Genomic DNA, 27,158 nt, shown 5'->3' on the forward strand with positions numbered 1-27,158 from the left:
GGTGTCGCCGGTTCCTCCCCGGTTTGTCCCCACCCCCGGGGCCACTTTGTCCCCAGCCCTAATCGCCCCCTCCTTGCCCCTCCCCGGTGTCACCGTTGTCCCCCCGCTCCCACCGGGGTCCTTTCGGTCCCTCCCCAGTGTCCCCAACCCCTCCCCAGTGTCCCCATCCCCTGTATCCCCAACCCCTCCCGGTCCCTCCCCAGTGTCCCCATCCCATCCCCGATGTCCCCAAGCCCTCCCCAGTGTCCCCATTCCCTGCATCCCAAACCCCTCCCCGGTCCCTCCCAATGTCCCCCCGGTGTCCCCATCCCCTCCCCATTGTCCCCATCCCCTGTATCCCCATCGGATTCCCGGTCCCACCCCGATGTCCCCAACCCCTCTCTTGTCCCTCCCCATTGTCCCCGGTCCCTCCCTTGTCCCTCCCATCCCCTTCCTGTCCCCTCCCCGATGTCCCCAACCCCTCCTGGTCCCTCCCCGCGATGTCCCCATCCCCTCCCCAGTGTCCCCATCCCCTCCCCTGTCCCTCCCCGGTCCCTCCCTTGTCCCTCCCATCCCCTCCCTGTCCCCTCCCCGTTGTCCCCGATCCTTCCCTTGTCCCTCCCATTCCCTCCCGGTCCCCCCCGCGGTGTCCCCATCCCCTCCCCATTGTTCCCATCCCCTCCTCATTGTCCCCATCCCATTCCCGCTCCCTCTCGGTCCCCCCGCGATGTCCCCAACCCTTCCCCTTCTCCCCCACAGTGTCCCCAACCCCTCCCTTGTCCCTCCCGGTCCCTATTCAGTGTCCCCAACCCCTCCCCGGTCCCTCCCTTGTCCCTCCCATCCCCTCCCTGTCCCCTCCCCGATGTCCCCAACCCCTCCCCGGTCCCTCCCGTCCCCTCCCCGATGTCGCTGTCCCCTCCCCGTCCCCTCCGCTCCCTGTATAACGCGGCTCCTCCGCCGCGTCCCCACCGCGATGTCGCCTCTCGCCGGTCCCGCGTGTCCCTGCGGGGTCCCCCCCGCGTCCCCCCCGGGTCCCCCAGGGACCCGCTGCTGCTGCTGCCGGTTCCGCTCCGGGTCCCGCTCCGGGTCCCGCTCCGGGTCCCGCTCCCGTCGCCTCCTCCCGGTTGTCGCCGCCGCCGTCGGAGCCGCCGCGCTCGGAGCCGCCGCTGCGGTGCTGGGGCTGCTGCGGGGCACGGAGCGGCCGCGGGTGAGCGCGGGGAACGGGCTCTGTCCGGGGGGCTGTCTGTCCGTCCATGTGGCTGTCTGTCCGTCCATGTGGCTGTCTGTCCGTCCGGGGATCTGTCTGTCCGGTTGTCCGTCCATGTGTCTGTGTGTCCATCCATCCGGGGGTCTGTCCGCTGCGGTGCTGCGGGGCACGGAGTGGCTGCGGGTGAGAGCGGGGAACGGGCTCTGTCCGTCCGTGTGTCTGTCTGTCCGCCCAGGGGTCTGTCTGTCCGGTTGTGCGTCCATGTGTCTATCTGTCCGCCCAGGGGTCTGTCTGTCCGGTTGTCCGTCCATGTGTCTGTCTGTCCGTCCGTGGGTCTGTCCGCTGCGGTGCTGCAAGGCACAGAGCGGCCGCAGGTGAGAGCTGGCAAGGGGCTCTGTCCGTGTGTCTGTCTGTCCGTCTGGGGGTCTATCTGTTCGGGTGTCTGTCTGTCTGTCCAGGGGTCTATCTGTCCATGCGTCTGTCCGGCCGGGGGTCTATCTGTCCGGTTGTCCATCCATGTGTCTGTCTGTCTGTCTGTCCGGGGGGTCTGTCCACTGTGGTGCTGTGGGGAATGGGCTCTGCCCGTCCATGTGTCTGTCCGGGGCTCTGGCTGTCTGTCCGGGGCTCTGTCTGTGGGTCTGTCCGTCCAGGGGTCTGTCCATCTGTCCGTGTGTCTGTCTGTACGTCCGGGTATCTGTCTGTCCAGGTGTCTGTCTGTCCATCTCAGTGTGTCCGTCCATGTGTCCACCTGGGTGTCCTTCCGCCTGGGGCTCATGCCTGTCCGTGTGTCTGTCTGGGGTGGGGGTCCGTCCGTCCGTCCATGTGTCTGTCCAGGTGTCCATCCAGGTGTCAGTCTCTCCAACCATATGTCTGTCTGTCCGTCTGGGCGTGTGTCTGTCTGTCTGTCCAGGTGTCCATCTGGGTGTCCATTCATCCGCATGTCTGTCTGTCCAGGGGTCTGTTGGGCCATTTTTCCAGGTGTTTGTCCAAGTGTCCATTCGTCCGTCAGTCTCTCTGTCTGGGGCTCTGTCTGTCCAGTTTTCCAGGTGTCCGTCCATCTGTCCGGGGCGAGCTGGGTGTCCGTCCATCCGTCTGCCCGTCTGGGTGTTCATCCCGGTGTCTGTCTGTTTGTCCAGGTGTCCGTCCATCTGTCTGGGAGCTCTGGGTGTCCGTCCGTCTGGTTGTCCGGCTGTCCATTAGTTCCAGGTGTCCGTCTGCCTGTCCGTCCATCTGTCTGCTCATCCAGGTGTCCATTAGGGTCTGGGTGTCCGTCTGTCCTGGTGTCCAATGTCCCATTGTCCATCTGTATCCCCACCCCCGTGCCCCAGTTTCCCCAATGTCCCCAAATCCCTCCCAATGGAAAGTCCCCAAATCCCGCCGTGACACCAACTTCCCCTTGGGGGTGGGTGTAGGGGGGGGAGGTGACACTTGGGGACAAGGACACTCGGGTCCCCCTGACACTCCCTTTCCCCTCCCCCACAGGCTGCGACCGCCGCCCACGTCCTGCTGAGCGCTGGTGAGTGACATTGGGGACATTGGGGACATGAGGATATGGGGGGGTCATGGGGACAAGGGATATATGGGGAGACATGGGGATGTGGGGACATTGGGGACATGTAGGGAGCAGGGGGACATGGGGGGACTTGGGGACAAGGGACATATCAGGGGACATGGGGGACATGGGGATATGGCAGGACAGAGGGGACATGGAGGGACTTGGGGACACTGGGGACATGGAGACAGGGGACATGAGGACAAGGGGACATGGGGACTTGGGGACAAGGGATATATGGGGGGTCATTGGGGACATAGGGGACATTGGGGACGTGGGGGACTTGGGGACATGGAGGGACATGGAGGGACTTGGGGACACTGGGGACATGGAGACAGGGGACATGAGGACGAGGGGACATGGGGGGATATGGGGGGACATGGGGACTTGGGGACAAGGGATATATGGGGGGTCATTGGGGACGTAGGGGACATTGGGGACGTGGGGGACTTGGGGACATGGAGGAACAAGGAGGGACATGGGGACATGGGGGGATGTGGGGGGACATGGGGACTTGGGGACAAGGGACATATGGGGGGACATGGGGGCACATGGGGACATTGGGGAGATGGGGGACATGGGGGGACAAGGAGGGACATGGGGACATTGAGGACATGGGGGGACATAGGGACTTGGGGACAAGGGACATATGGGGGGACATGGGGGCACATGGGGACATTGGGGAGATGGGGGACATGGGGGGACTTGGGGACATTGAGGGATGTGGGGATATAGGAGGACAGGGGACATGGGACATATGAGGGGACATGGGGACATGGGGGGACATGGGGACATCAGACAGGGGACGGGGACATGGGGACATTGGAGACATGGGACCAGGGGACATGGAGACGAGGAAAGGGGGGACATAGGGACATCAGACAGGGGCCAGGGGACATGGGGACATGTGGACATGGGGATATTGGGGACATGGGGACATCAGACAGGGGCCAGGGGACATGGGGACATGGGGACTGTGGCTTCTGCTCCGTCACGTCGCGGTTCCTCCTTCCGCCCGCGCTGAGGAAATGTCACCGGGGAGCGTCCGGGGGCGGCACCGGGCGTCACGGAGCGTCCCCAAGTGTCACGGAGTGTCCCCAAGTGTCATGGAGTGTCCCCAGGATGTCACAGAGCATCCTCTGTCCCCAAGGTGTCACAGAGTGTCCCCAAGTGTCACGGAGTGTCCCCAGGATGTCACAGAGCATCCTCTGTCCCCAAGGTGTCACAGAGTGTCCCCAAGTGTCATGGAGTGTCCCCAGGATGTCACAGAGCATCCTCTGTCCCCAAGGTGTCACAGAGTGTCCCCAAGTGTCACGGAGTGTCCCCAGGATGTCACAGAGCATCCTCTGTCCCCAAGGTGTCACAGAGCATCCTCTGTCCCCAGGATGTCACGGAGTGTCCCCAAGTGTCACGGAGTGTCCCCAAGTGTCATGGAGTGTCCCCAGGGTGTCACAGACTGTCCTTTGTCCCCAGGGTCTCCAAGGATGTCACAGAGTATCCTCTGTCCCCAAGGCATCATAGAATGTCCCCACAGCATCACAGGGTGTCCCCAGGGATGTCAGAGTGTCCTCTGTCCCCAAGGTGTCACAGAGTGTCCCCAAAGGGTCACAGGGTGTCATGGAGCATCCTCTATCCCCAAGGTGTCATAGGGTGTCACAGAGTGTCCCCAAGATGCCACAGAGCATCCTCTGTCCCCAGGATGTCACCGAATGTCCCAAGGATGTCACCGAGTCTCCTCTGTCCACACGGTGTCACAGGGTGTCCCCAAATTGTCACAGAGCATCCCCTGTTCCTGCAGTCACCCCTCTCCCCTTGGGGACACCCATGTCCCCCTAGCAACACCTTTCTCCCCTTGGGGACACCCACATCCATCTCTGTCACCCCCTTGGGGACACCCATAACCCCCTTGTTCCCTTTTGTCCCCCCCAGGCTCCTTGTCTCCCTCGGGTCCCCTCCTGCGCTACGAGACCGGAATCAACGGCGCCTTCCTGAGCGGTGACATCCAAGTGACGTCCCCGCGGGAGCTGCTGGTGACATCGGGGGGGCTCTACCTGCTCTACGGCCAATTCGCCCTCAGCTGCGCGGCCACCGAGTGTCCCCAAGGGACCGTCACCCTCCAGCTGCGCCGCCGAGGGTCCCAACAACCGCTGCTGGCGGTGACGGTGACAATGACACCGGGGACAGGATCGGGCCCCGCACGCTCCGGGTTGTCACAAGCGGTGGGACAATTGGAGCCTGGGGACGTCCTGAGCCTGGCGCTGGTTGGGGACACAATTGGGGACAATGGGGACAATGATGGGGACGGGTGGCAGTTGGAGCAGGACGAGCGGGAGGGGAATTTCGTGGGGTTGTTGCGAATTGCCGGGGGGTGACATGGGGGGACATTTGGGGACATGGGGGGTGGAGATGTGGGGACATTGGTGATGTCCCACCTGGAGATTTTGGGTCCCAAAACCCCCATGTCCAAGGATTTGGGGACATTAAGTGACATCAAGAGACATCAGTGACGTCCCTGCCAGGAGACCAAGGGACATCAAGGGACATCTGGGGACATTGGTGACGTCCCACCTGGAGATTTTGGGTCCCAAAATCCCCCTGTTCAAGGATTTGGGGACATCAAGTGACATCAAGGGACATCAGTGACGTCCCTGCCAAGAGATCAAGGGACATCAGGGGACATCAAGGGACATCAATGACTTCCCTACCTGGAGATTTGGGGACATCTGGGGACATTGGTGACTTCCCACCTGGACATTTTGGGTCCCAAAACCCCCATGTTCAAGAATTTGGGGACATCAAGGGACATTGAGGGACATCAAAGGACATCAGTGACCTCCATGCCTGGACATTGGGGACACCAAGTGACATCACAGAGCGCATTTTGGGGACATCGGGGTCCCCTTCCCGCCCCCCCCAGCCGGCCTGGGGGTCCCTCCCCCTCCCCTAAATTATTCGCCGCTTAATTTATTTATTAATTAATAAATCTATTTATGGTGCCCGGTGTCCTAAAAGGGCTTTAATTGTCCCCAAAAACAGGGGACGACCCCCCTGGGGTGTCACCGACCCGGACGCCGGGGTCCTCACGGGTGTGTTTGGGGTCCCCACCACCCCGGTTTGTTCGGTAGGGGGCGCTCTGCAAAGGGAACCCAGGCGTCCGGGTGAGGGACCCACAGAGCCCCATAGAGCCCGACAGAGCCAAACAGACCCCAATAGAGCTCGACAGAGCCCAATAGAGTCCGATAGGGCCCAACGGAGCTCAACGGAGCCCAATAGAGCCGAATGGAGCCCAATAGAGGCCAACAGAGGCCAACAGAGCCTGATAGAGCCTGATAGAGCCCGATAGAAGCCAAAAAGAGCCCGATAGAGCCCAACGGATCCCAACAGAGCCCAATAGGGCCCAACAAAGCCCAACAGAGACCAACAAAGCTTCAACAAAGCCCAGTAGAGCCCAATAGGGCCTAAGAGAGCCCAACAAACCCAATAGGGCCAAACAGAGCCCAACAAAGCCTGACAGAGCCCAATAGGGGCCAACAAAGCCTGACAGAGCCCAACAGAGCCCAACAAAGCTTCAACAAAGCCCAATAGAGCCCAATAGGGCCTAAGAGAGCCCAACAAAGCCCAACAGAGCCTGATAGGGCCCAACAAAGCCCAACAGAGTCCAACAAAGCCCAATAGGGCCAAACAGAGCCAAACTAAGCCTGACAGAGCCCAACAGAGCCCAACAAAGCTTCAACAGAGCCCAATAGAGCCCAATAGGGCCTAAGAGAGCCCAACAAAGCCCAACAGAGCCCAGTAGGGCCTAAGAGAGCCCAACAAAGCCCAACAGAGCCTGATAGGGCCCAACAAAGCCCAACAGAGTCCAACAAAGCCCAATAGGGCCAAACAGAGCCAAACTAAGCCTGACAGAGCCCAATAGAGCCCAACAAAGCTTCAACAAAGCCCAATAGAGCCCAATCGGGCCTAAGAGAGCCCAACAAAGCCCAACAGAGCCCAGCAAGGCCTAAGAGAGCCCAACAAAACCCAACAGAGCCCAATAGGGCCCAACAGAGCCCAATAGGGCCCAACAAAGCCCAATAGGACCCAACAGAGCCCAACAAAGCCTGACAGATCCCCCCAGCAGTCGGTTCAGGAGGTGACACAGCACTCGGCGGGGGGACATAGGGTTTGATATCAGGACCCCCCCGTCGAGATGTGACCCCTAGACCCACCCCCCAAAGGGCTCGACCCCCATTTTGGGGGTAAAAACGTGATTTGGGGGGTTATAACCCCAATATTGATGCTCACAAGCCCCTTTTTGGGGTCAAGTTTTCATTTGCGGGGTCAAATGTCCAGTTTGGGGCATCAAAGTTTAATCACCCACACCCGGACACCTGGGTCCCTTCCAAGAGATGTTGTCCCCATGGTCTTGTCCCCACCCGGACGCCTGGGTCCCTTCCCAGAGATGTTGTCCCCATGGTCTTGTCCCCACCTGGACGCCTGGGTCCCTTCCCAGAGATGTTGTCCCCATGGTCTTGTCCCCACCCGGATGCCTGGGTTCCTTCTTGGGGAAATCAACCCCATGGCCACCTCCACCCGGATGCCTGGGTCCCTTCTTAGGGACATCGACCCTGGGGTGTCACCTCTACCCAGACGCCTGGGTCCCTTCCCACAGAACTTGACCCCATGACTCGTCCTCGTCCTCGTCCTCGTTTATTGTCCCTCCTGGGGGACGGGATGGGATGGGATGGGATGGGATGGGATGGGATGGGATGGGGGGTCTGTGGTCAGCAATACTCCGAGTAATCTTCATCCACATAGTTGGCGGGGAACCATCCGACCTGGGGGAGAAGGACACAGTGGGAGATGAAGGACACGATGGGACATGTTGGGACAAGGAGGACACAATGGGAGATGAAGGACACGATGGAAGGAGAAGGAACACGATGGGACAAGAAGGACACGTTGGCACAAGAAGGACACGTTGGAAGAAGGACACAATGGTACAAGAAGGACATGTTGGGACAAGGACACGATGGTATAAGAAGAACACATTGGGAGAAGAAGGACATGATGGGACAATAAGGACACAATGGGACAAGAAGGACACGTTGGGAGTAGGAGGACATGTTGGGACAAGGAGGACATGATGGGACAAGGAGGACATGATGGGACAAGGAAGACATGATGGGACAATAAGGACACATTGGGACAAGGAGGACATGTTGGGACAAGAAGGACACATTGGGAGAAGAAGGACACGATGGGAGAGGGACATGGGAGAAGGACACAATGGGTGAAGGACACATGGGGAGCAGAAGAACACGATGGGGCAAGGAGGACACGATGGGACAAGAAGGACATGTTGGGACAAGGAGGACACATTGGGAGCAGGAGGACAAAATGGGACAAGGAGGACACGATGGAAGAAGGACACATTGGGAGAAGATGGACATGTTGGGAGAAGGATATGGGAGAAGAAGGACATGATGGGTCAAGGACACATGGGAGCAGGTGCTGGAGCTCGGGCGCCACACGTGGGGGTCCTACCCGTCCGTAGATCTCCCCCTTCCACCAGCCCGGGTGGCCCTTCTTGCTGAGGACACGGATCACGTCGCCCTCCCGCAGCGTCAGCTCCGTGCGGTCGCGGGCGCTGAAGTCGTACCGGGCCTTGGCCGAGCCGAAGCTGCGCACGGCGCCTGGGGACAAGGACATGGGGTCCCTCGGGGCCACCTCGGGGCCACCACGGTCCCTCCATCTCCTTCTCGTGGTTGTTGTGTCCCATCGACCCTCCCATGGTACTTGGTCACTCAACCCAACCTTGGCCATCACCAATGAGGCGACTCCATGATCCAACTGTCCCCTTGGTGCCTCTTGGCTGTTGGTCACTCAACCCAACCTTGGCCATCACCAATGAGGCGACTCCATGATCCAACTGTCCCCTTGGTGCCTCTTGGCCGTTGGTCACGCAACCCAACCGTGGCCATCGCCAATGAGGTGACTCCATGACCCAAATGTCCCCTTGTCCCACGTGCCCCACTTGGTCCCTCTTGACCATTGGTCCCTCAACCCAACCCATCACGCCCATCCCACCACGACCCCAATGGTGGGACCCCCATCATCTCCACCCCACCCTGACCCCAATGGTCAGACCCCATCATCTCCACCCCATCCTGACCCCAATGGTAGGATCCCATCATCTCCACCCCACCACGACCCCAATGGTGGGACCCCCATTATCTCCACCCCACCCTGACCCCAATAGCAGGACCCCATAATCTCCACCCCACCCTGACCCCAATGGTCAGACCCCACCACCTCCATCCCCCCACAACCCCAATGGTGGGACCCCATCACCTCCATCCCACCCTGACCCCAACGGTGGGACTCCATCATCTCCACCCCACAACGATGGACCCCACCACCTCCATCCCACCCTCATCATGGTGGTGGGACCCCATCACCTCCACCCCACCTCACCCCTCCTCTGGGACCCCCCCGTGTCCCCGCTTTGTCCCCATGTCCCACCGTGCGCCCATGGCCCCACACGCCTCTCGGGCTCCTTGAAGGCCACAGTCAACGTTGTGTCCAGCGCCTTGAAGCAATCCCGGAGCGAATGGCGCTGGTAGAACTCCACCAACTCCTGGAGACCATCTGGGGGTCACCACCAGCCCCTCAACCCACAGAGGGGTCCCCAAACATCTGGGTTGTCCCCAAACATCTGGAGGGGTCCCCAAGACTCACCACCAACCCCTTGAACGCCTTTTTGTCGGTGACGCGGAACAACCCTTCCCCGGTCATCACCTTGATGTGCTTCACCTCCCCACGGAACCTGGGGGTGGGACGCGGTGGGGCGACCCCTCAGGGTGTCCCCCACCCTTGTGACACCCCAAAAAACATGTGTGTCCCCCCATTACTTGATGCTGATGGCGTATTCGCCGCCGTCCTTCGCCCGTTGCCGCACCAGGAACGCGCCGTCCGAACGTGGGGCCAGCGCCTCCTCGGCCTCCCCGCGCTCCATGGGGCCGGCGAACCTATAGATGTGGGGGGCATGGGGTCCTGAACCCCCCAAAATGGCACCCCAGGGGATTTGGGGGGGGGTTGGGGGGCTGGGGGACACATGGATGGAGAATTTGGGGGGGAAAACAGGAGAGTTTGGGGTGACCGTGTGGAGGGTTGATGGGGTTTTGGGGTCTCCAGAGCCCACAGGAGGATTTGGGGGCCCACAGGAAGATTTGGGGACCCAGGGGAGGATTTAGGCTCCCAGAGGGGAATTTGGAGGCTCAGGGAAGGATTTGGGGGCCAGGGGAGGATTTGGGGAACCAGGAGAGGATTTGGAGGGATCCCCAGGGGTTGTGGGGGCTCAGGGAAGGATTTGGGGTCCCCAGGGGCCCCAGGAGGATTTGGGGGCCAATGGGAAGATTTGGGGACCCAGAGGAGGATTTGGGGTCCCAGAGGAGGATTTGGGGTCCCCAGAGCCCACAGGAGGATTTGGGGGCAACAGGAAGATTTGGGGACCCAGAAGAGGATTTGGGGGTCCCAGGAAAGGATTTGGGGTCCCAGGAAAGGATTTGGGGCCCATGGGAGGATTTGGGGGTCCCAGGAGAGGATTTGGGGGTCCCCAGGGCCCCCGACACCAACCAGGGGTAGACGGACAGATCCGGCAGCGGCACCTGGGGACAGAAGCAGATTTGGGGACAAGAAGGTGACACCCCCAGAGCCCAGGACACCCCCAGATCTCAGGGGCTCCTCGAGGACATTTCTGGGGGTCCCCGGGGACAGTTTTGGGGTCCCCACAACTCACGGGGACGAAGGGTCTGACGGTGGCGCAGGGGAACCAGCCCAGGTCACCGGTGGCCAAGTTCCTGCCCTAGGGACAAAGGGATGTGGGGACATTGTGGGGGGGACTTGGGGACACTGGGGGGACATGGGGACACTGGGGGGACATAGGGACACTGGGGGGACGTGGGGGGGACATCAGGGGACATGGTGGGGGCGTAGGGAGGACATGGGGACACTGGGTGGACGTGAGGACATGAGGGGACGTGGGGACACGAGGGGACGTGGGGATACGAGGGGACACTGGGGGGATGTGGGGACACTGGGGGGATGTGGGGGGGACATCAGGGGACGTGGGGACAACATGAGGGGACATTGGGGACAATAGGGTGATGTGGGGACATGAGGGGACTTGAGAATGATGTAGGGACACTGGGGGGTTATGGGGACATGAGGGGACATAGGGGGACATCAGGAGACCTGGGGAGGGGGGGACACTGGGAGGACTTGGGAGGGGGGACGTAGGGACATTGGGGACACTGGAGTGACACAAGGACTTCAGGGGACATGGGGGGGACATCAGGGGATATGGGGGGACATTGGGAGGGATGTGGGGACATCGGGGTGACAGGAGGACATCAGGGGACATCAGGGGACATGGCGGGGATACGGGGTTAGGGGGACATTGTGGGGACTTGGGAGGGACATTGGGGACACTGGGGTGACACAAGAAGATCAGGGGACATTGGGGGGACATGGGGAGACATGAGAACATCATGGGGGGACATGGGGGGGACATGGGGGATATGGAGGAGACATGGGGGGGCGCACAGCGCTCTGTCCCCACCTGCCACCAGAGCTGCTCGGCCTCGGCCACCGTCACCTCCAGGACGTCCCCAGGGCTGAGGCGCAGGGGGTTCCCCAGGGACCCCGGTGGGGGGGGGACACCCCCGTATGGCTGCGTGGCCTCCATCTTGGGGAGCCCTGGGGGGGGACAGTCCATAGGGAGGGACCCAGGCGTCCGGGGAACCCAGGCGTCCGGGTCTGACACCCCCTGAACATGAGGACCCAGGCATCTGGGACATGGACACCCCCCTGAACATGAGGACCCAGGTGTCCGGGTGGACCCAGGCGTCCGGGCGTGGACCTCCCCTCCCCAATATTGGGACCCAGGCATCTGGGTGTGGACCCTCCCCTTTGCCCCTCACACAAGGACCCAGGCGTCCGGGGGACCCAGACACCCCAGTGTGGACCCTTCCCTTTGCCCCTCCCAATGAGGACCCAGGCGTCCGGGGGACCCAGGCGTCCGGGTCGTGTCCTCACCCAGGTGTCCTGGCTCAGGCTGCGGCCGCGGCGACTTGTTCTGGGGACAACGAGACCCGGTCAGGACCCATTTCCACCCATTTTGAACAATTTTTGCCCATTTTGACCTGTTTTCCGCCCATTTTGACCAGTTCCCTCCCATTTTGACCAGTTCCTGCCCATTTTGACCCATTTTTGCCCATTTCCCTCCATTCCCGCCCATTTGGACCCATTCCTGCCCATTTGGACCAGTTCCCTCCCATTTTTACCAGTTCCCGCCCATTTTGACCAATTCCCGCCCATTCTGCCCCGTTTCCCCCATTTTGATCCCATTTCCCCCCATTTTGACCCATTCCTGCCCATTTCCCACCCATTTTGACCCGTTCCCGCCCATTTTGACCAGTTCCCGCCCATTTTGACCAATTCCCGCCCATTCTGCCCCGTTTCCCCCATTTTGATCCCATTTCCCCCCATTTTGACCCATTCCTGCCCATTTCCCACCCATTTTGACTCGTTCCCGCCCATTTTGACCCATTCCCGCACATTTTGACCCATTTCCGACCCGTTTCCCGCCCATTTCGACCCATTTCCCGCCAATTTCGACCCATTTCCCGCCAATTTCGACCCGTTTCCCGCCCATTTTGACCCATCCCCGCCCATTTTGCCCCATTTTCCCAGTTCCCGCCGGTACCTTCCGGGTTCCGGGGTCTGTGGAAAAGAGGAAACGCTCGTTACCGGGCTAATTAGCACTAATTAACACTCATTAACGTTCATTAACACCCATTATCGCCCATTAACACCCATGATGCTTGCGTCAGCCATCTTGGATCCCACAATCCCCTACTCTGTGTTCGCCATCTTGGATCCCACAGTGCACTGTGCCTTGTCGGCCATCTTGGATCCCACAATGCCCTGCTCATGGCGGCCATCTTGGATCCCCTGCTGCTCATGTCGGCCATCTTGGATCCCACAATCCCTGGCTCTGTGTCCGCCATCTTGGATCCCATAATTGCCCAGTTGGCCATTTCATATCCCACAATCCCCTGCTCACATCAGCCATCTTGGATCCCACAATCCCCTGCACCATATCAGCCATCTTGGATCCCAATAATGCTCACATCAGCCATCTTATATCCCACAATCCCTGGCTCTGTGTCCGCCATATTGTATCCCACAATGCACTGTACCATGTCAGCCACCTTGTACCCCACAATCCCCTGCTCACATCAGACATCTTGCATCCCAAAATGCCCTGCTCATGTCAGCCATCTTGTATCCCATAATGCTCATGTAGGCCATCTTGGCTCCCACAATCCCTGGCTCTGAGTCTGCCATCTTGTATCCCACAATCCCCTGCTCACATCAGCCATCTTGGATCCCACAATCCCCAGCTCAGCGTCCACCATCTTGTACCCCAAAATCCCCTGCCCATGTCGGCCATCTTGTATCCCAATATGTCCTGCTCACATCAGCCATCTTGTACCCCACAATCCCTGGCTCTGTGTCGGCCATCTTGTCTCCCACAACCCCCTGCTCACGTCAGCCATCTCATACCCCATAACACTCAGGTCAGCCATCTCGTACCCCCACAATCCCCGGCTCTGCGTCCACCATCTTGTATCCCACAAGGCCCCGCTCCCCCAAACCTCTCTCCCCGTCCCCCCATCCCATGATGCCGCTCACCTGCCCCGCCCTTCCCGCAGGGCCCCATCCTGCCCAGACACTCCTTGTGCGCGGGGGCACGGCAGCGGCTGCAGCGATAGCCCTGGTAGAACGTGCCCCTGGGGACACAGGGGGACACGGTGAGCGGGAGGGGACGCCCCCGCGCCCCACAGCCAATCCCAGGCCTCGAGCCCCCGTGTTGGCCTGGGGCCCACCAGGATCAACCACCTCGGGTTTGATCCGGCCTGGGATTGGCCCATGGTGGCTTTGGCCCACCCGGGACTCCACCCACCCAACCTTTGACCCCACCCAACCATCGACCCCCACCCAACCCTTGACCAACCTTTGACCTCCACCCAACCTTTGACCCCACTCAACCCTTGACCAACCTTTGACCTCCACCCAACCCTTGACCCCACCCAACCATTGACCCCACCCAACCATCGACCCCCACCCAACCCTTGACCCCCACCCAACCCTTGACCAACCTTCGACCTCCACCCAACCTTTGACCCCACCCAAACATTGATCAACCTTTGACCTCCACCCAACCATTGACCCCACCCAACCCTTGACACCCACCCAACCATCAACTCCCACCCAACCATCGACCCCCTTTGACCGCACCCAACCATTGACCCCACCCAACCCTTGACACCCACCCAACCATCGACTCCCACCCAACCCTTGACCCCCACCCAATCCTTGACCCCCACCCAACCATCGACTCCCACCCAACCATCGACCCCCTTTGACCCCACCCAACCCTTGACCCCACCCAACCCTTGACACCCACCCAACCATCAACTCCCACCCAACCATCAACCCCCTTTGACCCCACCCAACCATTGACCAACCTTGAACTCCACCCCCCAAATCCCCTTCTTCATATCACCCTGTCCCCCCCAAACGGGCCATAATTTTGGGGGTCCCACCTCAACAACATCTGGCAGGCCCTGCAGGACGTGGTGTCCTCGAAGGAGAACATCTGGAACTCGTGCCCGTCGGCCAATGCGTGTTCGGGGAAGATGTTGGAGCTACCAAGAGACGTGGGGGATATGGGGCTACTGGGGGGCAAATGGTTTCACCCCCCAGGGCCACCAATGAGGACGGGACCCCCACCCATGGGTGCTGGGCACCTACAGGGCCATCTCAAACTGTTCCAGCCACTTCTTCTTCAGCTCGTGGGTCTTGAAGAAGAGCTCATAGCCCTGGAGCCCGGCGGTGGCGATGAGCAGGAACGTGTGGCTCCACTGCGGGGAATGGGGCTCAGCGGTGCCCGGACGCCTGGGTTCCTCACCCCCGGACGCCTGGGTTCCTCACCACATGGATCCCTGGGTTCCCCACCCCCAGACACCTGCAGCCACCAGGGACCCCATTCCTGGGGCCACCAGGATTTGTCCACGTCCACCAAGGACATGGACACCTGGGACACCAAGGATCTGGATGTTGAGGTCCACCAGATGTGGACACTTGGACCACCAAGGATTTGGACACCTGGGCCACCAGACCTGGACCTTTGGGTCACCTGATGTGGACACTTGGGGCCACCAAGGACTTGGACACTTGGGGCCACCAGATGTGGACACTTGGGTCACCAAGGACTGGGATACTTGGGCCACCAGATGTGGGCACTTGGACCACCAAGGACTGGGATACTTGGGCCACCAGATGTGGACACTTGAGGCCACCAAGGACTTGGATACTTGGGCCACCAGATGTGGACACTTGGGTCACCGAAGACTTTGGGCCAACCAGACCTGGCTTTTGGGCCACCAGACCTGCCCTTTGGGCCACCACCTGTTCCCTGTGGTACCTTCTTGCCGTCACGGGGCCCGAGGCCACCGTCGCGCAGCTGGTGGCTCTGCAGGTCCACCACGTCCTTGGCCTCGTAGTTGTCCCCACGGCGCTTGCAGATGATCAGGGCCTTGTCCAGGAGGAACCCGTACCTGGGGACATGGACATGGGTGACATCACGGCCACCAAACGCCACGGGGTGTCACCAGGGCCACCGCGTGCCTTGGGGTGTCCCCAGGGTGTCCTTGTGTTCCCATCTGTCTGTCCCTGTGGGTGTCCCGTGGGTCTCCTTGTGCTGTCCCCATGGTGTCCCCATGGCCCTGTGGTGTCCCCAAGGGTGTCCCCAAGGGTGTCCCCAGGTTCTGGTGGTGTCCCCATTCTCCTTGTGGTATCTCCATGGTGTCCCAGTGTCCCTGTGGGTCTCCCTGTGGTGTCCCCATGGAGTCCCCTAGGGTGTCCCCATGTCCCTATGGGTCTCCCTGTGGTGTGCCCATGAGTGTCCCCATGTTCTTGTGGTGTCCCCATTCTCTTTGTGTTGTTTCCATGGTGTCCCCATGTCCTTGTGGGTCTCCCTGTGGTGTCCCCATGGGTGTCCCCATGTTCTTGTGGTGTCCCCATGGGTCACCCTGTGGTGTCCCCATGTTCTCCCCATGATGTCCCCATGGGTGTCCCCATGTCCCTGTGGTATCCCCATGGTGTCTTTGTGGTGTCCTCATGTTCTTGTCTTGTCCCCATGTGTCTCCCCATGGCGTCCCCGTGTCCCCATGGGTCTCCCCACCGTGTCCCCACGGTGTCCCCATGTCCCCGTCCCACCTGTCCACCTTGGAGCGCCTCTCGGTGCTGGAGACCTTCAGCTCCCCATCGATTTTGGGGCGACCGAACTGAGCCAGGGACTGCGGCTGCATGGGGACATGGGGACAATGCAGGGACATGGGGTGACATGGGGACATGGGAAGACATGGGGAGACATGGGGACAGGGGGATATGGGGGGATGTGGGGGGACATGGGGGGACATTGGGGACAGAGGGACATGGTGGGAATATGGGGGACAGAGGGGCATGGGGGGGATATGGGGGATATGGGGGACATGGGGGGACATGAGGATATGGGGACATGGGGACATGTGTCCCGTGGGGGACATTAGGATATGGGGGGACATGGGGATATGGGGACATGGGGACATGGGGGGACATGGGGGGACATGGGGTTTTGGGGATAAGGGGGATATGGGGACATGGGGGAACATGGGGACACGAGGGACATGGAGGGGACACAGGGACATGGGGGCGGTCCCCACCATGTTGTGCAGGCAGAGCTGGACACTGGGGGTGTTTGGAGGTGCAGGGGAAGTTTTGGGGGGGTCCCAGGGGATTTGGGGGGCTTTGGGGGGGTCCCGGCGGGCATTTTGGGGTCCCCACCATGTTGTGCAGACAGAGCTGGACGCTCGTCAGCTGTTTGAGGGTCTCGTTGTCCCGTTTCACCTCGTTCACACATTGAGCCAAATCCTGGGGGGCACAGTCAGACCTCCCCAAAAAAAACAACACCCCCAGGGACCCCCAGGACACCCCAAACCCCCCCCGGACACCCCAACCAACCCCAGACACCCAAGGACACCCCAAAACCCCCCCAGAACTCCCCCAAACCTCACCAGGGACCCCCCAGACACCCCAAAACCCCCCCAGACACCCCCAAATTCCCCAGACAACCCCAAACCCCCAGGACCCCCCAGACATCCCAAGATCCCCCTGAGACCCCCCAAAACCCACCAGGATCCCCTAAGATAGCCCAGGACCCCCAAAACCCACCAGGACCCCCCAAGTAACCCCAGGACTCCCAAGACCCCCTGGGACTCACCCAAAATCTCCCAAGACCCCCCCAAAACCCATCAGGACCCCCTAAGACACTCCCAAACCTCCCCAAGACCCCTCAGGACCCTCTGGGACCCCCAAAACCCCCCAATATCCCCCAGTACACCCAAATACCCGCCCGGGTCCCCCCAAACTCCCTCAGGACCCCCTAAGACTCCCCCAAGATGTCTCCAGGACCCCCCAATAACCCCCCAAACTTCCCCAAGATGCCTCCAGGATCCTCCCCTGGACCCCCCAAAATCCCCCAGGACCCCCCCAAACCCCCCCCAACCACCTCCAGGACCTCCCAAACCCCCCCCAGGACCCCCCAAAACCCACCAGGACCCCCCAAACCCCCCCAAGGACCCCCCAAATCCACCCTCATGGCGTCCAGCGCCCCCCGCAGGTTCTCCCGCTCCGTTGGCTCCGGGGTCAACTTCACCAGCTCCTGGGGGTCAGAGGTCAGAGGTCTCGGCAGGGACCCAGGCATCCGGGCCCCCCCTGAGGGATAACGGGTAGAACCCCCCTGGAATGGGACCCAGGCGTGCCCCAAGGGACCCAGGTGTGCCCACACATCCCTGAGGGACCCAGGTGTGCCCCAAGGGACCCAAGCATGCCCCAGAGGACCCAGGCATCCCTTTTCTTCCCCAAGGGACCCAGGCATGCCCCAAGGGACCCAGGTGTGCCCCCACATCCCCAAGGGACCCAGGCATGCCCCAGAGGACCCAGGTATGCACCAGGTGTGTCCCTCTCTCCCTGAGGGACCCAGGTGTGCCCCAAGGGACCCAGGCATGCCCCCACATCCCCAAGGAACCCGGGCATACCCCTTCCTCCCCAAGGGACCCAGACATGTCCCAAGGGACCCAGGTATGCCCCACAGGACCCAGGCATGCCCCTTCCTCCCCAAGGAGCCCAGGAGTGCCCCAGAGAACCCAGGGGACCCAGGTGTACCCCTCCCGCTCCAAGGGACCCAGGCATGCCCCAGGGGACCCAGGCATGTCTCAGAGGACCCAGGCATGCCTCAAGTGTACCCCTCCCTCCCCAGGGGACCCAGGCATGCCCCAGGGGACCCAGGCATGCCCCCAGGGCCAGACCTGCAGCAGCAGGTGGTACTTGAGCACTCGCTGCATGGGCACCATCAGCAGATCCCGCAGGGAGAAGCGCCCGTTGTTGGCTCTTTGGGAGCACTCCTGGGGTCATGGGGGGTCACAGGGGTCACGAGGGGTCAAGGGGATCATGGAGGTCATGTGGGGTCAAGGGGGGTCACAGGGGTCAAGGGTGTCATGTGGGGTCACGGGGTCATGTGGGTTACAGGGGTCAAGGGGATCACAGGAGTCATGTGGAGTCACAGGGGTCAAGGGGGTAATGGGAGGTCATGTGGGGTCACAGGGGTCAAGGGGGGTCACGGGGGTCAAGGGGGTTATGGGGGTCACAAAAGTCAAAGGGATCACAGGGGTCATGTGGGGTCACAGGGGTCAAGGGAGGTCACAGGGGTCAAGGGGGGTCATGGGAGGTCATGTGGGGTCACAAGGGTCGAAGGGGTCACAGAGGTCATGTGGGATCATGTAGGGTCAAGGGCGTCACAGGGGTCATGGGGGTGTCCCATGGAAGGGACCCAGGCGTCCGGGCGTACCCGCAGCTTCATGGGGAGCTTGTGGGTGGGGGGATTTGGGGGTTCAGGGGGGACTTGGAGGTTCAAGGGGGTCCAAGGGGGGTTTGGGGGGGTCCCATAGAAGGACCCAGGCGTCCGGGCGCACCCGCAGTTTCATGCGCAGGTCGGTGTTGGTGGCCAACTGGTCCAGGCGCCGGGCGGCCGACTCCACTTGGCTGCAGTAGCGGCCATAGAGCAGGAACCTGCGGGCAAAAATCACCCCAAATCCACCCAAATCCACCCAAAACGCCACCAAATTGAACCCAAAATGGCCTTGAGGTTGGACCTGAAATGGCCCTGAAGTTGGGCCCAAAATGAAGAGAACTGGGCCCAAAAAATCAGCCCTGGAATAGACACAAATGGACCCCAAAATTGGGTGCAAAATGGTTGGGGTTGGAGTTGGTAACAGGCCCAAGATGGAGAGAAATGGACTCAAATGGATCCAGAATTGGACCTGAAATGGACAGAATTGTCCCCAAAATGGGCCTGAAGTTGGGCCCAAAATGGAGAGAATTGGGCCCAAAAATCAGCTCTGGAATAGACTCAAATGGGCCCAAAATTGGGCCCAAAATGGGTGGGATTGGAACTGGTATCAGGCCAAAAATGGATCCAGAACTGGACCTAAAATGGACAGAATTGTGCCCAAAATGGGCTTGAAGTTGGACCTAAAATGGGCTTGAAGTTGGACCTAAAATGGCCCTGAAGCTGGGCCCAAAATGGAGGGAATTTGGCCCAAATATCAGCCATGAAATAGCCCCAAATTGACCCCAAAATGGACCCAATATTGGGTCCAAAATGCTTGGGATTGGAGTTGGTAACAGACCCAAATTGACCCCAAAACAGACCCAAAATTTGGCCCAAAATGGGTGGGATTGGAACTGGTATCAGGCCCAAAATGGATCCAGAATTGGACCTAAAATGGACAGAATTGTCCCCAAAATGGGCTTGAAGTTGGACCTAAAATGGCCCTGAAGCTGGACCCAAAATGTAGGGAATTTGGCCCAAAAATCAGCCCTGAAATAGCCCCAAATTGACCCCAAAATGGACCCAAAATTGGGCCCAAAATGGGTGGGATTGGAACTGGTATCAGGCCCAAAATGGATCCAGAACTGGACCTAAAATGGACAGAATTGTGCCCAAAATGGGCTTGAAGTTGGACCTAAAATGGCCCTGAAGCTGGACCCAAAATGGAGGGAATTTGGCCCAAATATCAGCCATGAAATAGCCCCAAATTGACCCCAAAACGGACCCAATATTGGGTCCAAAATGCTTGGGATTGGAGTTGGTAACAGACCCAAAAAGGATCCAAAATTGGACCCAAAATGGATCCAAAATTGGACCTAAAATTGACAGAATTGTCCTCAAAATGAGCTTGAAGTTGGACCTGAAATGGCTCTGAGGTTGGGCCCAAAATGGTGACAATTTGGCCCAAAAATCAGCCATGAAATAGCCCCAAATTGACCCCAAAATGGACCCAAAATTGGGCCCAAAATAGGCCATAAAATGGGCCTCTCCCCGCTCCCAGTGCCCCCAGTTCCTCCCAGTATATCCCAGTCTCCCCAGTTCCCCCAGCACTCCCAGTAAGCCCCCCCACTTCCCCCCAGTACATCCCAGTCTCCCCAGTTCCCACAGCACTCCCAGTAACCCCCCTCAGTTCCTCCCAGTACCCCCAGCACTCCCAGTAACCTCCCCCCAGTTCCTCCCAGTTCCCCCAGTACCTCTTCTTGTAGCTCAGGAACAGGGGGGGCAGCCCGCGGGCCCCCCCAGTGCTCCCAGTTGCTCCCAGTATCCCCCGCAGCTCCCCCAGAAACTGCTGGTGCAGCTGCAGCAGCTCCTGGGGGGGGACACCCCAAAAAAGAGTTACTGGGAGCACTGGGATGCTACTGGGAGCACTGGGATGTAACTGAGTTGTTACTGGGATGTTACTGGGAGGACTGGGAAGAGTTACAGGGAGCACTGGGATGTTACTGGGAGCACTGGGATGTTACTGAGATGTTACTGGGATGTTAATGGGAAGACTGGGAAGGGTTACTGGGAGCACTGGGATGTTACTGGGATGTTACTGAGCATTTCCAGAGGAAGTGGGGGGCATTACTGGGAGCACTGGGGTGGGTTACTGGGGGTTACTGGGAGCACTGGAAAGGATTATCTGGAGCACTAGGGGGTCACTGGGAGGAGTGGGACAGGTTACTGTGTGTGACTGGTTGGTACTGGGAGCACTGGGAAGGGTTACTGGGTGTTACTGGTCAGTATTGGGAGCACTGGGAAGGGTTACTGGGAGCACTGGGAAGGACTAGTGGTCAGTACTGGAAGCACTGGGAGGGTTACTGGGTGTTACTGGTCAGTACTGGGAGCACTGGGAGGGTTACTGGGAGCACTGAGGGGTCACTGGTCGGTACTGGGAGCACTGGAAGGGTTACTGGGAGAACTGGGAGGGTTGCTGCTTGGCACTGGGAGCACTGGGAAGGTTACTGGGAGCACTGGGAAGGTTACTGGTATTACTGAGAGCACCGGGAGGGGTTACTGGGAGCACTGGAAGGGGTTACTGGGAGCACTGGAAGGGGTTACTGGTCGGCACTGGGAGCGCTGGGAGGGTTACTGGGAGCACTGAGGGGTCACTGGTCGGTACTGGGAGCACTGGAAGGGTTACTGGGAGAACTGGGAGGGTTACTGCTTGGCACTGGGAGCACTGGGAAGGTTACTGGTGTTACTGAGAGCACCGGGAGGGGTTACTGGGAGCACTGGAAGGGGTTACTGGGAGCACTGGGAGGGGTTACTGGTCGGCACTGGGAGCGCTGGGAGGGTTACTGGGAGCACTGGGAGGGTTACTGGTGTTACTGGGAGCACTGGGAGGGTTACTGGGAGGGGTTACTGGTGTGACTGGTGTGCCAGGGTCACCTCGGTATTGATGAACACGCTCTCCAGGTCCTGGGGTGACAGGAAGTGCTGAGGGAACTGGGACTTACTGGGAACACTGGGAGGGGTTACTGGGGGCACTGGGAGGTTACTGGGAGCACTGGTGTGCCGGGGTCACCTCGGTGTTGATGAACACGCTCTCCAGGTCCTGGGGTGGCAGGAAGTGCCGCAGCGGCCGCAGGAAGTGCTGGGGAACTGGGACTTACTGGGAGCACTGGGATAGGCACTGGGGAGCCCCGGGGCCGTGTCCCCAATGTCCCCGTGTCCCCATGGCCCCAGTGTCCCCATGGCCCCAGTGTCCCCAGTGTCCTCATGTCCCCAATGGCCCCATGTCCCCATGTCCCAAGTGTCCACAATGTCCCAAATGTCCCCAACATCCCCAATGTCCTCATTGTTCCCCATGTCCCCAATGTTCCCCATGTCCCCATTGTCCCCAATGTCCCCAGTGTCACCCCTTGTCCCCCATGTCCCCAATATCTCCATAACCTCTCTGTCCTCAATGTCTCCATGTCCCCAATGTCCCCATTTCACCCATGTCCCCAATGTCCCCAGTGTCCCCCCTTACCCCCATGGCCCCCAATGTCCCCCGTGTCCCCATGTCCCCATTGTCCCCAACGTCCCCAATGTCACCCCTTGTCTCCCATGTCCCCCTTGTCCCCAATGTCTCCATGTCCCCAATGTCCCCATTTCACCCATGTCCCCAATGTCCCAAATGTCCCCCCATGTCCCCAATGTCCCCTTATTTCCCTGATGTCCCCAATGTCCCTCATGTCCTCAATGTCCCCAACAATCCCAATGTCCCCAACATCCCTGTTGTTCCCATTGTCCCTGTTGTCCCCAACATCCCCATTGCCCCCAACGTCCCCCATGTCCCCAACGTCCCCCATGTCCCCAACGTCCCAAACATCCCCATTGTCCCTATTGTCCCCAACGTCCCCCACATCTCCATATCCCCCTTGTCCCCATTGTCCCCAACATTCCCATTGTCTCCAATGTCCCCCACATCTCCATATCCCCCTTGTCCCCATTGTCCCCCAACGTCCCCATTGTTCCCAACATCCCCAATGCCCTCAATGTCCCCCACATCTCCATGTCCCACTGTCCCCAATGTCTCCATGTCCCCAATGTCCCCATTGTCCCCAACATCCCCATTGTCCCCAACATCCGAATTGTTCCCGTTATCCCCCAATGTCCCCAGTGTCCCCGATGTCCCCAATGTCCCCACCTGGCAGATGCTCTCCAGGGTCTGTGTGTACTTCTCCTCCGTTTGCCGCAGCTCCTGGAGGCAGCAAAGCCTCCGATCCAGTTCCTTCTGCAAACACAGGGGACCCAGGCGTCCGGGAGAGGGACCCAGGCATCCGGGAAGCGGACCCAGGTGTCCGGGAAGGGGAGGTGACACCCACGGTGGCCGTCGGTGGCTCCGATCGCATCAGGTCCTCGTAGATGTCGTCCCCATCCTCCCCTTCGGCCTCCACGCAGTCGTACAGCTCGTCATCCTCCTCGGCCGTGTCACTGTGCTCCCAGTATGGACCAGTATGGACCAGTGTGCCCCACAAGCCCCCATAGAGCCCCCCAACCTATCCCCAGTATGGACCAGTATGGACCAGTATGGACCAGTGTGCCCTGCGAGCCCCCATAGAGCCCCCCAACCTATCCCCAGTATGGCCCAGTATGGCCCAGTATGTCCCGCAAGCCCCCATAGAGCCCCCCAACCTATCCCCACTATGGACCAGTATGGACCAGTATCCCCCTAGAGCCCCCAAACCTATCCCCAGTATGGACCAGTATGGACCAGTGTGCACCACGAGCCCCCATAGAGCCCCCCAACCTATCCCCACTATGGACCAGTATCCCCTTAGAGCCCCCAAACCTATCCCCAGTATGGACCAGTACGAACCAGTGTACACCGCGAGCCCCCATAGAGCCCACCAACCTATCCCCACTATGGACCAGTATGGACCAGTATCCCCCTAGAGCCCCCAAACCTATCCCCACTGTGGCCCAGTATGGCCCAGTATCCCTGTCAAATCCCCTCTGGAGTCCCCCAATCTATCCCCAGTATGGACCACTGTGACCCACAAGCCCCCATAGACCCCCAAATCTATCCCCAGTATGGACCCATATGGCCCAGTATGCCCCTCAAACCCCCTAGAGCCCCTTAAGCTGCCCCCAGTATGGCCCAGTATCCCCATAGAGCCCCCCAACCTATCCCCAGTATGGACCAGTGTGCCCCAGGAGCCCCCCTAGAGCCCCTTAAGCTGCTCCCAGTATGGACCAGTATGGACCAGTACGTCCCACTCACTCGATGAGGTCGGACAGGCCGCTGTAGATGTCATCGTCCCCAATGCAGTCTTCGGTGGGGAAGGGCCTGGGTAGGGGGGACACAACCCGGACGCCTGGGTCCCTTGGGCCCCGGACACCTGGGTCCTTCAAGGCCCTGAACGCCTGGGTCCCTCAAGGCCCGGACGCCTGGGTCCCTCAGGAAGGGGTCCTGGATGCTTGAGTCCCTCAAGGCCCGGACGCCTGGGTCCCTTGAGCCCTGGACACCTGGGTCCCTCAAGGCCCGGACACCTGAGTCCCTCAAGGCCCGGACACCTGGGTCCCGGATGCCTGGGTCCCTCAAGATCCGGACACCTGGGTCCCTTGAGCCCTGGACGCCTGGGTCCCTCAATCCCCGGACGCCTGGGTCCCTCGAGTCCCCGGATGCCTGGGTCCCTCGGGAAGGGGTCCCGGATGCCTGAGTCCCTCAAGGCCCAGACACCTGGGTCCCTCGAGCCCGGACGCCTGGGTCCCCTCCACTCACGTGAGGCCTTTGCTCTGAGCGATGGGCGTCCAGGAGATGGTCGAGAGGGTGTCAATGACCTGGGGACACACAGGGGACATCGAGAGTCGGATGACTGGGTCCTTCCCGGACGCCTGGGTCCCCCCCGGACGCCTGGGTCCCTACCTTGCCGAAGTCCTGGACGTCGAAGAGGTCGAAGGCCCCGAAGAGCCGGTGCTTGGGGAGCCCCAACTTGTCGGTGCAGGCGCTCAGGAACGTGCGGATGTTCCTCAGGCACAGGAACTGCGGTGGCACCGTCACCGTGTCACCCCCGTGTCACCACCGTGTCACCCTGACCCCCATCGGCACCCCCCTTGGCACCGTCATGGCCATCGGCACCGTCATCCCATCGGCACCACCGTTGGTGGCATCTCTGTCATTGTCACCATCATCCCATCATTGTCACCCCCATCACCACCATCTGTCATTGTCACCATCGACCCTCTTGTCACCACTGTCACCCCCATCACCACCATTATCCCCATTGTCACCATCAACCCTCTTGTCACCATTGTCACCCCCATTCCCACCATTGACCCTCTTGTCACCATTCCCACCACCTGTCCTTGTCACCATCAACCCTCTTGTCACCATTGCCAAACATCTACCATTGTCACCATCAACCTTCTTGTCACCCTTGTCACCCCCATTCCCACCATCTGTCATTGTCACCATTGACCCTCTTGTCACCCCCATTGCCACCATGATCCTCATTGTCACCATCAAGCCTCTTGTCACCATTGTCACCCCCATCACCACCACTGACCCTCTTGTCACCCTTGTCACTGCTATTCCCACCATCTCTCATTGTCACCATTGACCTTCTTGTCACTCTTGTCACCCCCATTCCCACCATCTGTCATTGTCACCATTGACCCTCTTGTCACCCCCATTGCCACCATGATCCTCATTGTCACCATCAAGCCTCTTGTCACCATTGTCACCCCCATCACCACCACTGACCCTCTTGTCACCCTTGTCACTGCTATTCCCACCATCTCTCATTGTCACCATTGACCTTCTTGTCACTTTTGTCACCCCCATTCCCACCATCTGTCATTGTCACCATTGACCCTCTTGTCACCCCCATCACCACCATTACCCCCATTGTCACCATCGACCCTCTTGTCACCATTGTCACCCCCATCACCACCACTGACCCTCTTGTCACCCTCATCGCCACCACTGACCCTCTTGTCACCCTCATCACCACCACTGACCCTCTTGTCACCCTCATCGCCACCATGATCCTCTTGTCACCCTCATCGCCACCATGATCCTCATTGTCACCATCGACCCTCTTGTCACCATTGCCACCCCCATCACCACCATTGACCCTCTTGTCACCCTTGTCACTGCCATTCCCACCATCTTTCATTGTCACCATTGCCCCTCTTGTCACCATTGCCACCATCCGCCCTTGTCACCATTGATCCTCTTGTCACCTCCATTCCCACCATCTGTCATTGTCACCATTGACCCTCTTGTCACCCCCATCACCACCATTATCCCCATTATCACCATCAACCCTCTTGTCACCATTGTCATCCCCATTCCCACCATGTCCTTGTCAACATTGACCCTCTTGTCACCCCCATCACCACCATTATCCCCATTGTCACCCCCATCACCACCATTATCCCCATTGTCACCATCAACCCTCTTGTCACCATTGTCATCCCCATTCCCACCATCTGTCATTGTCACCATTGACCCTCTTGTCACCCCCATCACCACCATTATCCCCATTGTCACCATCAACCCTCTTGTCACCATTGTCATCCCCATTCCCACCATCTGTCATTGTCACCATTGACCCTCTTGTCACCCCCATCACCACCATTACCCCCACTGTCACCATCAACCCTCTTATCACCATCACCCCCATTCCCACCACAGTCCCCATCCCCGCATTGTCCCCATATTGTCCCCATCCCCCGGGCCGGGTCTCACCTGTGACATCTGTGGGCGGGGACAGATGTCATGCGGGGACACAGCGCGGGGCAGCAAGGCATTGAGGAGGTGACACAGCAGGACCCCGTCCCGCAGCGCCTGCGCCAGGTCCCACACGTGGCCCTCGGGGCCGCTGGCGCGGTGAGCGGCCGGGAGCACCCGTGCGGCCACCAGCCACCGCGCGCACTGCCGCCACGCCTCCATGGCGCCCGCCGCTCCGGCGGGACGCGCGCTGGGGTCTGGGCGGCGGCCAATGGGGACGGGGCTCGGTGGGTCCCCTCTAGGATGGAGCCAATGGAAATGGGGCTTGGTGGGACCACCCAGAAGAAGTTGGTGGAGATGGAGCCTGGTGTGACTGCTCTAGGAAGGAGCCAATGGAGATGGGTCCTGGTGGGGTGGTGTCCAAGTAGCCAGTGGAGATGGGTCCTGGTGGGGTGGAGTCTGGGGAGAAACCAATAGAGATGGGTCTTGGTGGGACCACCCGAGGAAGAAGCCAATGGAGATGGGTCCTGGTGGGATGGGGTCCAGGAAGGAGCCAATGGAGATGGGTCCTGGTGGGGTGGTGTCCAAGTAGCCAGTGGAGATGGGTCCTGGTGGGATGGAGTCTGGGGAGGAACCAATAGAGATGGGTCTTGGTGGGACCACCCGAGGAAGAAGCCAATGGAGATGGGTCCTGGTGGGATGGGGTCCAGGAAGGAGCCAATGGAGATGGGTC

At 60.0% G+C, this 27,158-nt stretch overlaps 2 protein-coding genes across 3 annotated transcripts; one reads left to right on the forward strand and one right to left on the reverse strand.

Annotated features, from left to right (window-relative positions):
• The first annotated feature begins 540 nt into the window (after positions 1-540).
• On the forward strand, positions 541-5,110 carry LOC136113911 (uncharacterized). Its single transcript, XM_065859156.2, has 4 exons — positions 541-1,186; positions 2,323-2,432; positions 2,669-2,702; positions 4,668-5,110. The coding sequence occupies exons 1-4, from the start codon at positions 883-885 to the stop codon at positions 5,108-5,110; spliced, it is 891 nt and encodes a 296-aa protein (XP_065715228.1). The 5' UTR covers positions 541-882.
• Positions 5,111-7,443: 2,333 nt separating this feature from the next.
• On the reverse strand, positions 7,444-26,649 carry VAV1 (vav guanine nucleotide exchange factor 1). Of its 2 annotated transcripts, none has more exons than XM_071800689.1 (27): positions 26,444-26,649; positions 24,617-24,733; positions 24,473-24,531; positions 23,972-24,037; positions 23,073-23,181; positions 22,895-22,981; positions 21,788-21,856; positions 20,472-20,587; positions 18,860-18,956; positions 18,197-18,292; positions 17,482-17,550; positions 16,674-16,760; positions 16,068-16,153; positions 15,274-15,406; positions 14,601-14,710; positions 14,393-14,494; positions 13,479-13,576; positions 12,487-12,503; positions 11,817-11,856; positions 11,341-11,477; positions 10,519-10,584; positions 10,356-10,387; positions 9,632-9,748; positions 9,459-9,546; positions 9,243-9,354; positions 8,265-8,413; positions 7,444-7,555 (listed from the first exon to the last, which is right to left on the reverse strand). In XM_071800689.1, exons 1-27 carry the CDS (start codon positions 26,645-26,647, stop codon positions 7,502-7,504), a joined length of 2,517 nt encoding a protein of 838 aa, XP_071656790.1. In that variant the 5' UTR covers positions 26,648-26,649; the 3' UTR covers positions 7,444-7,501. The 2 variants fall into 2 exon arrangements, with proteins under 2 accessions (XP_071656790.1, XP_065715371.1); XM_065859299.1 differs by having other exon boundaries at positions 9,243-9,357.
• Between the last annotated feature and the right edge of the window lie 509 nt (positions 26,650-27,158).

The sequence above is a fragment of the Patagioenas fasciata genome, chromosome 32 (assembly GCF_037038585.1).
Source record: "Patagioenas fasciata isolate bPatFas1 chromosome 32, bPatFas1.hap1, whole genome shotgun sequence".
In the NCBI taxonomy this organism is placed as follows: Eukaryota; Metazoa; Chordata; class Aves; order Columbiformes; family Columbidae; genus Patagioenas; species Patagioenas fasciata.